The sequence below is a fragment of the Patagioenas fasciata genome, chromosome 22 (genome assembly GCF_037038585.1).
Source record: "Patagioenas fasciata isolate bPatFas1 chromosome 22, bPatFas1.hap1, whole genome shotgun sequence".
In the NCBI taxonomy this organism is placed as follows: Eukaryota; Metazoa; Chordata; class Aves; order Columbiformes; family Columbidae; genus Patagioenas; species Patagioenas fasciata.
In genome coordinates this window covers 1,939,332-1,950,236 of record NC_092541.1, presented here as the reverse complement: position 1 = coordinate 1,950,236, position 10,905 = coordinate 1,939,332, and the positions used below count along the sequence as shown (strand labels likewise).

Sequence of the window (10,905 nt, the reverse complement as noted above, 5' to 3'; positions counted from 1 at the left end):
TGCCGTGGCCACGCTGCAGCCAGCACCTCCGGCAGGAGAAGCCCCAGTGGCTCCCGGAAGGATGTGTGGGGCCAGGTTGGCACAGGGGCTGAGGGACCTGGGGGGACCTGGGCCCCAGGGCAAAGGAGCCCTTAATACCCCATCCCCGCTCCCAGCAGCTCAGTCGCCCGGGCTGACCTGAGCGCGCAGGTGCCACCAGCCCTGCACGGTGCCTCGTTCCCCTCCTGGCACGTTCCTGGTCCACGGCAATTAGCCATGACTCAGCCGCTCATCTGGGTTCAGAAAACAACCCCGTGCACGGCGCTGCAGCACATGGCACACAGTGCAAACCCGGCCCTGCACAGGGGTGCTCGGCTGCACCCCACTGCTCAGCTCCCCAGGGGGTCCCCAGGATGGGTGCGGGGCTGTGAGGGACAAGATAAACCCACCAGGGTGCAGACAGGGCACCTCAGTCCCCCCCAAGGAGAGGTGATCCCATCCCACCGCGCTCAGGTACCAGGTGAACTCTGCCTGGCACTGATAGGGGGACACATGTTCCTGTCCCCCCATCCCCTGCTGTGCCCCCCTGGCTGCACCCCCTGCCCCCCCCCGCCATGTCCACTTGTGGGGGCTGACCTGTCCCCCTTCCCTGCAGCAGCCACCCTGCTGCTCCCCAGGGACAAGGAGGCAGATGCAGAATCACCTCCCGGTGCCGAGCGGTGGGCGCGAGGGCCGGCGGCCGCGTGCCCCGGTGCCCGGGTTGCCGGCGGTGCCGTGCAGCCGCGCCACGTGACGGTGCGCTCCGCTTGCCGGAGAACGCCTGCGTGCAGAGGGATTGATTTATTTTTACTCCAGGCTGGCTGGGTTGTTTACCTTGTTGTACCTTTTCCAAGAAAGGGGGGGGGCTGGCTCTGCTGGGGACAGGGGTTTATTCCTGCCTGTTGCCCCCCGCCCCGGGGTGGGCACTGGTGGTCTGGCAAGGTGCAGCCCCCCAAGGGCTGCACCCCCAGCACCCCCTGTGCTTGGACACCTTCCAAACCCACTGCGGGGCTGCAGCACGTCCAGGGGGTTGACCAAGCCATGTCTGGCTGTGTCCCCGTGTCATGGTGGCGCACATTGTGCCTCAGTTTCCCCAGCTGTAGTTGTGACGCTGCGGAGGGGGAGCAACCACAGATGATGGGTCTCACCCTGCCATGGGGCGTCCCGCACCCCTGGGCCCCCCTTTTGTCCCCACAGGGTCGCACTGATGATGGCAGGTGGGAGGGCAGGAGCCCCGGTGTCGCCGGGGGGTGCCGGGCACGGCTGGGTGCTCTGGGTTTTGGGGTGTTTTCCTGCCGTGCAGCAGCAGATCCGCGGCTGGAAAGCAGCGAGCAGCCCTGGCTCGTCCCCATGGCTCTTGGCGGGGGCAGCAGCTCCGCGCTGCCAGGACTCGCCTTTCCCCTCCCCGCGGAAAGGGGAAAAAAATGATCAGGTAAACAAGGCAAGCCTGGCCCGGGTGCAGCGGGGGGGCACCCCATGGTGGGCGGGGACACCCCACTGCACCCCAGTACACGAAACACGACAGACCTGAGTTGAGGGGCAGAGACCCCGGGAGGTGCAGGGTCCAGGGGTGCAGGGGTGCGTAGATCTGTGGAGGTGCAGGATTGAGGGGTGAATGCACCCCAGGAGGGTGCAAGGAGTCAGGGACCCAGGGAGGGTGCAAGGTGCCTGGGGGGGTGCAGGTGTGCAGTGTCTGGGGGTGCAGGGACTCCAGGAGGGTGCAGGGACCCAGAGATCAGGGGGATGCTGGGATATGGGGGTGCAGGGGAAAGGGGGGACCCCAGTGTATTCACCGTGGAGGGGGGTCTGGGAAAGCCCCCGCACGGGGAGCAGCCCGGGCAGGTGGGGGGACCCCTGTGGGCCCCTCCTGCAGGGTGGGGCTGCGGCAGCGCTGGCCCCCTCACCCACACCCCTCCTGGCTGTGGCCCCATAAATCTCGTGTGCTGATGTTTGTGTTCCCACTGCAGCGCCACAGCCCCAGAGCTGCCGCAGGGAGGGAGGGCAGGGGCAGCACCGGGGTCCACGGCGCCTCCTTCACCCTCATGGACCCCCCCACCCCACCAACACAAGCTGGGGATCCCACTCCCCTTTCCCACGTCTCCACGGGCCTGTATTTAGCCTTCCCAAAACGCAGCTGGGTGGGGATGTGGGGCACCCCACTTGCAGGGGACACGGTGGCCACAGGCTCCGGGGCACCCCACCGGTTGGCGTGGGTGCCAGCCCATGTGAGTGGGCGCTCCCCTCCTCCTCCTCCTCCTCCTCGTCCTGGGGTGCGGGGAGCCCTCTCCATCCCCAGCGAGCTGGTTGCGGCGTCACGTGGCGCTGGCATGTGAGCCCTGCTCCATTTTTAGCCCCAGCAGCCTCCCTGCGCGGCGGCCCTGCTGCAGAGCCATGTGCGGGCGGCCGCCCGGCCGGCACGTGGGCCTGCCGCAGCGGGGACCGGCCACCGGGAACCCCCCAGCCCGCTGGACACGCGTGGGCGAGCGTGGCCGGGCGTGTGCGCGCGGCGGGAAGGGGCGGCTCGGTGACGGGGCTTGGCGCGACACAGCGGGGAGAGCGGAGGGGCTTCCCCTGCTGGCACCGCCAGCGTGGCGCGGTGACCACGGCACGGGGGACCCTGCAAATCGCGGGGGGATGCAGGGTGTTGGGTGCAGGGGGAGCCCCCTTGTACCTCCCCCCCTCCGCTTTGTGAACGCGGCTCTGCAGAGGACCACGTCCCCCACGTGTCCCCTGCGCGTCCCCGGCACGTGCCCTGCGTGTCCCCGGTGCCACGACCCCGTGTGCTCTGTGTGTGTGTGCGTGTATGTGTGTGTGTGCACACGTGTGCACGGCGGGGCTGCAGCGCGGGGGGGCTGTGGGTGTGCAGTGGGGCTGCAGTGCCTGCAGGGTGCGCGTGTGCCCGCGGTGGGGGCTGCAGTCCCTCGTTGCAGGGGGGTGTGCTGCAGTCCCTCGCTGCAGGGGGGTGTGCATGCATGTGTGTGCATGTGTACATATGTGTGCGTACTGCAGCTGCAGTCTCGGGGGGGGCAGTGGAGGGGGGGTGCGTGTTTGTACACAGACTCGCACACGTACACCAGGAACTGCAGGCTCTGCAGCGCCGCGTGTGTGTGGGGCTGCAGACCCAGGGCTGTGTGTGCACATGGAGGGGGCTGCAAACCCACGGGTGTGTGTGTAGGGGGTGTGCACGCAGGTGCTGCAGACCCAGGGGGGTGTGTGTGCACAAGGGGGGGCTGCAGACGCCGTGGGGTGTGTTGGTGCACACACGGGGGGGCTGCAGACCCGCGGGGCACTTGTGGTGCCCACCTCACCACAACAAACCCGAACCCCGAGAGCGGGACCTTCTCCCGCCTCCTGCGTGGGGGGATCCGGGCGGCGGGTCCCGGTCCCAGTCCCCGCCGCACCGCCCGAACCCCCTCTCCCGGGACAGGGGCTCCCCGCGCCCCGCCCGCCGTGGGGCCGGGCTGAGACCCGGCAGCCCCGCTGTGGGCGGCGGGACGGTGCCGTGGGGTGGGGGGCGGGCGCGGGACCCCGGCGCGCTCCGCACTCGGGAGCCACCGGGCGGCCGCGCCCCGCTACTACCGGCCCGGGACCCCCGCCCGGCTCCAGTTCCACCGGACAGCGCCCCCCGCGGGACCGGCGCGTCCGCGCGTGGAAACCACCCCACGTCCCGCGGGGGGTGGGGGTCTTCCCCGGTGGGTTCCCCCGCTCCGTCCTGCCCGCAGATCTGCCCCGCTCCTCACCCCCCCCCCAACTCCAGGGTCCCTGCGCCCCCTCCCGCCCGCGCACCCGCCCCGACCGGGGCCGGCGCATGCGCACCGAGCCCAGTTTAAAGGTAACCGGGGGCCGCCGCGCGGCCCCGGCCTTGACCCGCCCCCGGTACCGGCCCGCGCCCTCCCCGCCCCCCCGCGTGGAGCGGTCCCGCGTGGCCCCCGGCTCGGCCCCTCCCCTGTCCCCGCCGCGGGGAGGGGGCGGCGGGGCAGCCCCTGCCCGTGTCCCGCGGCCCCCGCCGCCCGGGGCGGGGGATGCGTCGCGCTGATGGCGGCGGGGCCCCGCCGCCCCCCGGGCCGCGCAGCCGGTGGCGGCCACCGCCGCGCCGTGTCGGCGGGTGGTAGCGGGGCGGTGCGGAGCGGCGGGCCCCGGCCATGAGGTCTACCGCCTTCCGGGCGGCCGAGCCGCCGCGGGGGGCGCTGGAGGAGGAGGAGGAGGAGGAGGAGGGCGCCGCACCGCACCGCCCGCCGCCCCGCCGGCCCCGGGAGCCGCCGCCGCCGCCGCTGGGGGCACACAAGGGCCGCGGCGGCGGGGTGGCGGCGGCGGCGGAGCAGCAGCAGCAGCAGCGCTGGGCCGGGCTGGTGCCGCTGGCCGGCGGCAAGCAGGCCGCCGCGGGGGATGCCGGCGCCCGGCCGCGCTACCAGGCGGTGCTACCCGGGCGCGGCGCCGGGGAGGGCGCGGCGGGGCCGGGAGCGGGACCGGGAGCTGGGCCCACCGAGCCGGGCCCTCCGCCGCCGCCGCCCGCCGAGGGCAAGTGGAAGAGCGGGTCGCGGCGCGGCGGGATGGGGGCCGGCGGGGGCTCGCCGGGGCAGGCGGCCTGTCTGCGGCAGATCCTGCTGCTCCAGCTGGACCTCATCGAGCAGCAGCAGCAGCAGCTGCAGGCCAAGGAGCGGCAGATCGAGGAGCTCAAGGCCGAGCGGGACACGGTACGGCGGGGGGGGGTGGGGGGTGGGGCGGGAGCGCGGCACAGCAGGGGTTAACCCCCGGAACGCGCGGGCATCCGCGGGGCACCCCCCCCCGTTAATGGCCACCCCCCTCCAGCACCCAGGGGTCCCCCGGGTCTTGTGTCCACCAACAGGTAAGTGACCCCCCCCGTGGCACCCAAGGAGTTAATGCCACCCCCACGTAGAGGTTAACGCCTCCTTTGTGGAGTCTAAGGGGTTAATGCCCCCCCTTGGGGGTTAATGCCCCCCCCCGGCACCCAAAGAGTTAACGCCACCCTCTCCCGGGGATTAACGCCTCCCATCGTGGCACCCCAAGAGTTAATACCCCCCCCTTAGAGGTTAATGCTTCTTCCGTGGCATCTCAAGGGTTAATGCCCCCCCCCCCAACTCAGGGTGTAATATCCCCCTGCAGGGGGCATCAGACCCCTTCCCTAAGATACCCAAGGGGTTAATCCCCCCCAAGGGGTTAACGCCCCCCCAGCAGGGGTAAGAACGCCCCCCCGTGGGATTATTGTCCCCCGTGCCACCCCAGAGGGGTTAACGCTCCCCCAAGGGGTTAATACCCCCCAGGTATTGATGCTCCCCCCCCGGGGGGTCGGTGTCCCCCCCCAGACAAAGACCGGCGGGGGGGCGGGGTGGCCGGTGGGGGCACAAAGGGCCGGGGCGGGGCGGGCCGGCGGGGGTTAACGGGCCGCCGCCCGTCGCCATGGCAGCGGGCCCGCGGGGGGGGCCCTTAAAGGGCCCGCGGCGCCTTCCCGCCCCGCCGCGCGGGGGTTAACTTAAAGGGGCCGCGTCCCCGCGGTCACGGGATGAGGGGGGTGGGGGTGAAGAGTGGAGGGGGCCCTGCTGGGCATTGCCCACGCTGCGTGCACCCCGCTGTGTGTTTGCCCCCCCCTCCACCTGCCCTGCCTGCATTGCCCTATGGATGCTGTGCTGTACCCTATGGATGCTGTGCATTGCCCCCCCCGTCTGCCCTGCCTGCATTGCCCTATGGATGCTGTGCATTGCCCCCCCGTCTGCCCTGCCTGCATTGCCCTATGAATGCTGTGCATTGCCCTCCCGAAGCTGCTCTGCCTGCATTGCCCTATGGATGCCGTGCATTGCCCCCCCCTCTGGCTGCCCTGCCTGCACTGCTGTATGGATGCTGTGCTGTACCCTATGGATGCCGTGCATTGCCCCCCCTCTGGCTGCCCTGCCTGCACTGCTGTATGGATGCTGTGCATTGCCCCCCCCAGGTCCCTCACTGCACGCTCACACCCGCATCTCCCGCCCTGGAAAACCACATTGGCTCGGTGCGACTGCAGTGGCGGCGGTTGCGGTGGCCCCGGTTGCGGAGGGCCCACCCCACGTGGTGCAGCCGGTGGGGCCGCAGCGGCGATGCCGTGTCCCTGCGGCGTGTGCCAAGTCCTCCAACATGGAGGAGCCGCTGCGGCGAGGCCGGGACGGGGCTGCACCGCCGAGCATCCTCCCGCCGGGGTTAAACTGCCGGCAAATCGGGGGGCTCTGGGGTCCCCCTGCAGCCACATCCCTGGGGGGCGCTGGGACCCCCCCCGCTGCGCTTTGCCGAGTTGACCGCTGTGAATTCCGCAGCTCCTGGCTGGTGGGGACAGGTGAGGGTTGGGGACGGGTGGCCAAGGGCAGGTGTCACCCAGTCTGCTGCTTGCTTTCTAATGCGATGACAAACTGCGCTCTCCCTCCCCAGACAGTCGGGGAGGATGCAGCAGAGGTGGGACCCCCCAAATTGCTCCTCAAAATGTCACTGTCCCCCCTGCCAGGGATTGGGGCAGTGCCGGAGGGGGAGAATCAGCCGGGAGCAAGTGGCCATTTTGTGCCGTTTGGATGTTTTAACCCCTGCCTGCCAGCACTGCAGTTAAACTGTGGGTGCGATGCCCGTAGCACCCAGCGCTGGCTGCAGACGCTGCCCTTGACCTCCCATCCCCTCTGCAAGGACAGGTGTGACCACGGCGCTCCCGGCGTGCCAGCCGAGCGGGTGCTGTTTGGGGGCTCCTCGCCATGTGCTGCTGTACCCCCAGCTTTGCCAAGAAGCTGCCAGGTGAACGCCAGAGTTTGCAGCAGGCAGGTCACTGCAGCAGGGTGGCAGCGGTCCCCCGCGTCCCCCGGTTGTGCCGGAGCGCTTCTGCAGGCGGGTGATGGTGATGGCTCAGGTGTGGGCACTGCAGGTTGGCTCCTCTCTTCCCTTGCTGCCCAAGGGGTGTGCAGGGGTGCAGGCAGGGTTCCCCCCACCCCGGGGAGCGCACCCCCAAATGGAGCCCTCACCCTGCGTTGCAGCTCCTGGCGCGGATCGAGCGCATGGAAAGGCGGGTGCAGCTGGTGAAGAAGGACAGCGAGCGGGAGAAGCACCGCATCTTCCAGGGCTTTGAGGTGGATGAGAAGCCGGAGGCGGAGACGTGTGAGAAGCTGCCGCTGGAGTGTCCCCAGGACTTGCTGGAGCCCCCCCCGACCCTGCAACCCAAGCACTTCCCCTATGGCAGGAACGGGAAGGGGCACAAAAGGTAGAGGCAGGGTGGGATATGGGACCTGGGAGGGAAAGGGGGGGGTTTCCCTATGACTTAGTCCTCCAGCTGTGGGGCACGGAGGTGCCAGCTCAGCCCAGTGACCATCCAGCTGCCCAGCACCGGGAGCACATCCTATCGAGCACTGGCCATGGGGCACCTCCTGAAAGCCTGAGCAAGGAGTGAGGGGGTCCCCAAATGCCAGGGAAGCCCCTCTTTCCTCCAGAAACCTGCTGGTAGCCCCCAACAGCAGCCCTGGTGAAGGGTGAGGATCCGTGCGCCTGGGTCAGCTCCTCTTCCTCCCACAGGAAACCAACGTTTGGGAGTGCGGAGAGGAAGACGCCTGTTAAAAAACTGGTGTCCGAGTTCTCGAAAGTGAAGAGTAAAACTCCAAAGCACTCCCCGGGGAAGGAAGAATCGAGCGGCTCTTTGTCCGAGACTGTTTGTAAACGAGAACTGCGGAGCCAAGAGACTCCGGAAAAACCCAGGTCGCTCCTGGAGACCCCGCTCCGAGCCTCGGCGCCGCCAAAGGGCCCCAGCGCCCACCCCAAGGAGAAGGGCTTCTTCAGCAGCGAGACCGACGACCTGCCCTATCTGTCAACCACGGAAATGTACTTGTGCCGCTGGCACCAGCCGCCCCCGTCACCGCTGCCGCTGCGGGAGCCCTCCCCAAAGAAGGAGGAGACTGTAGCAAGTAAGCGATGGAGAACCCACCGCGGCACAGCCGGGCATCAGGGCAGAGCCGGCGGCTGGAAAACGGGGTTCAGCACCTTCGCCCTGAGACCGGTGAAGGGCAAAGCCCCAGTGGTGGTGGGAGAGGTGCTGCTGGCAGCTCTGGTGCTGGCGATGTGCTCTCTGGAACCGTGTCTCTGGTTTACCCTGCTCTGGCACACACCAGGGCTGCGTGGCTGAGCTGGGGCCACCGTCCCGGGCAGGGCTACCAGCCCCACTCCGCTTTAGCCGCCCGGTTTGCCGAGCAGCCTGCGTGCCCGTTTGAACGAGGGGTGAAGCAACTTCCCGTTCGCGATTGGGAAACGTGTCTCTGGCTTGTGCCGCCGTGGCACAGTGTGGGTTCCTCTATGGGGTCGCCTGCTGTCCCCAAATCCGGTGCCCTGTCCTGCTGACCGGTCTCCTGGGTCCCCACAGCGTGGTGAGCACCGGGCTGTGCGCATCGGTGATGCTGCTGGTGATGGCATGGGGGGGCTCGCTGCGTCCTGGAGCGGCTCCAGTTTGCTTGGGTGGGGGGGTGACAGTGACAAGCTCTGTCACCCCCTAAGTCCCCAGCAGCTCCCGCTGCCCCCGCATCACCCAGCCCAGCTCAGGATGGGATTTGGGGACACCAAGCCGTGCTTCAGGGGGGTGAAGGAGCAGTGAGGTGGTGGGGATGGGGCTGCAGTGCGGGGCTAACGGCCTGGCCTCTCCCCGCACAGTTCCGTCTTGGAGGGACCATGTCGTGGAACCCCTGAGAGACCCCAACCCCTCAGACCTCCTGGAGGTACGTGTGCCGCCTTGGTGGCTTCATAAACAGCACAGCAAACCCCAGCTGGGGGTGAAGGACCAGCCCCTCGGTGCCGCGACGGCTCTGGCTCCTGGGTTGGGGTTGTGCCGGAGCCACCGGAGCCAGATCTGGTGCTGGGGGGACGCGCTCATCCCCGTCTGTCCTTGCAGAACCTGGACGACAGCGTCTTTGCGAAACGGCACGCGAAGCTGGAGCTGGATGAGAAACGGAGGAAAAGGTGGGAGCAAAGGGGGCGATGGCGGCCCCGGCACAACGGGTGCTCTGTGTCCCCTCCCGCAGGGATGTGTCACCCAGAGCGGGGGGACAGGACCCGGCTGCACAGGGCACAGCTGGGATGGGGACCCAAAACGCTGCTGGAGAAGGGACAATGCCCCACCACAGCCCCGGGGGGGTTGATGCTCCTACCTGCAGTTCCTCACCATCACTTTTTCCAGGTGGGACATTCAGCGGATCAGGGAACAGAGAATTTTACAGCGGCTGCAGCTCCGAATGTACAAAAGGAAAGGGATTCAGGAGTCGGAGCCTGAAGTTACCTCATTTTTCCCTGAGCCAGATGACGGTGGGTGCCTGGCACTGTCGGGGGGCGGATGGGGGTGCTGTGGGGCAGATGGGGGTGTCAGGGGGCGGATAGGGGTGTTGTGGGGTGGATGGGGGTGTCAGGGGACAGGGTGTAACCCTACAGTGTCTCTCCCATAGTGGAAAGCTTACTCATCACCCCCTACCTGCCTGTCGTCGCCTTTGGCCGCCCATTACCAAAACTGACCCCACAGTGAGTACCGCGGTGACGGGCGGCGGGGCGGGGGACGCCTTTGGGGTTGGGGACGGCGCCTGACGGTGACACCGGCTGTGCCCGCAGGAACTTCGAGCTACCGTGGCTGGACGAGCGCAGCCGCTGCCGCCTGGAGATGCAGAAGAAGCAGACGCCGCACCGGACCTGCCGCAAATAACGGGTGGCGCCGCCGCCCTCCCCGCCTCCCTCGTTGGCGGGCGGTTCCGTTCCCCCGTCACCCCGGTTCTGTTCTGTTGGGTTTGGCAAACACGTTCCCCGGACTCATCGCGTTTCCCGTTGCGGCGGGCGGACCCCAAAATCCCCTGTGTCCAGTTTATTTGGATAGTTGGGGTTCGCCGGCCGGGGGGGGCCGCGTCGTGCCGCTGCCTCCTTGTTACGTTTAGCTAGGAAAGGGGATAACCAGCAGTTGGTGTCCACCGGGGAACACCAGGAATCCTCTTTGGGTTGGTTTTTTCCTTCCCCTCTTCTGAGTGGCTGTAAAGGGGTCAGAGGGGAGAGTTTAAAAAGAAATAACATCATTTTTTTTTTTTGTGAAATAGAAATCCTATACGCACAATTTGGGGTTTTTATTTTTTTGTTCTTTTTTTTTTTTTTTTTTTTTTTTTTTTTTTAAATAATTTAAACGTTTTGAGGTTGTAAGGATTGGGTTGGCTTGAGTTGGAGCTGTGTCCTGTTCCCCATGCTGTCCCTGGACCCCCCGGTGTCCCCGGACCCCCCGGTGCAGTTTGGGGACCCCCCCAGGGAGCAGCTCCCGGTGGGGAGAGGGGGTTTGGGGGCGGGGGGGGGGGGTTTGCTCTGCCTGTCCCTGCCCCATCTCCCCCCCATCTCCAGCACCGATTAAACCGGGAAATCGCCAGCAGAGCAGCTTTGATTTCATTTGATTTGATTTGATTTCATTTCATTTCTCCCTGTGCTATCTCTGTGCTCTCCCCCCCCCACCTCGAAGAGTTTTACCCCTCCCCCCCGCCCCCAGCTCCTTTTTGGCCCCCGAGGTTCAGTAGTGGAAGGAAACTTTTTTTTTTAAAAAAAAAGTTTACAAAAAATCTCTTTAAAAAAAATAAAAGTTCTAAACACGTTTAGCGGCGGGTGCTGCCTGGGGGGGGGGTAGGGGAAGGAGAGATCACGCGTGGGCGCACCCGCTCTTTTATTTTATTTTATTTTTTAATTTTTATTTTACAATAAACGAGGAAAACGGACGCTGCGTGGTGTGTGCCTCCCGCCTCCCGGCGTGACGTCATTTCCGCCGGCGTGACGCCATCCGTGACGTCGCCGCACTCCCCGGTGCGCTCCTGCCCCCTGCTGGGGAGAGAGGAGAGGGGAGGAAAGAGCGGCCGTTGCCGCAGGGGCTGCCGG

The 10,905-nt window shown here is 67.1% G+C and overlaps 1 protein-coding gene across 1 annotated transcript; it reads left to right on the top strand.

Moving 5' to 3' along the window:
- The first annotated feature begins 4,039 nt into the window (after nt 1–4,039).
- MSL1 (MSL complex subunit 1) lies at nt 4,040–10,748 on the top strand. Its single transcript, XM_065856420.2, has 8 exons — nt 4,040–4,712; nt 7,020–7,243; nt 7,552–7,937; nt 8,674–8,738; nt 8,912–8,979; nt 9,197–9,321; nt 9,459–9,531; nt 9,619–10,748. The coding sequence occupies exons 1-8, from the start codon at nt 4,161–4,163 to the stop codon at nt 9,707–9,709; spliced, it is 1,584 nt and encodes a 527-aa protein (XP_065712492.2). The 5' UTR covers nt 4,040–4,160; the 3' UTR covers nt 9,710–10,748.
- The last annotated feature ends 157 nt before the right edge of the window (nt 10,749–10,905 follow it).

Bases quoted from the DNA above. Each gene is read 5' to 3' on its own strand.
- MSL1 (XM_065856420.2), top strand. From the start codon at position 4,161: ATGAGGTCTACCGCCTTCCGGGCGGCCGAGCCGCCGCGGGGGGCGCTG. The intron at 8,739-8,911 runs GTACGTGTGCCG...CTGTCCTTGCAG, and splicing joins ACCCCTCAGACCTCCTGGAG to AACCTGGACGACAGCGTCTT. The intron at 8,980-9,196 runs GTGGGAGCAAAG...CACTTTTTCCAG, and splicing joins GATGAGAAACGGAGGAAAAG to GTGGGACATTCAGCGGATCA.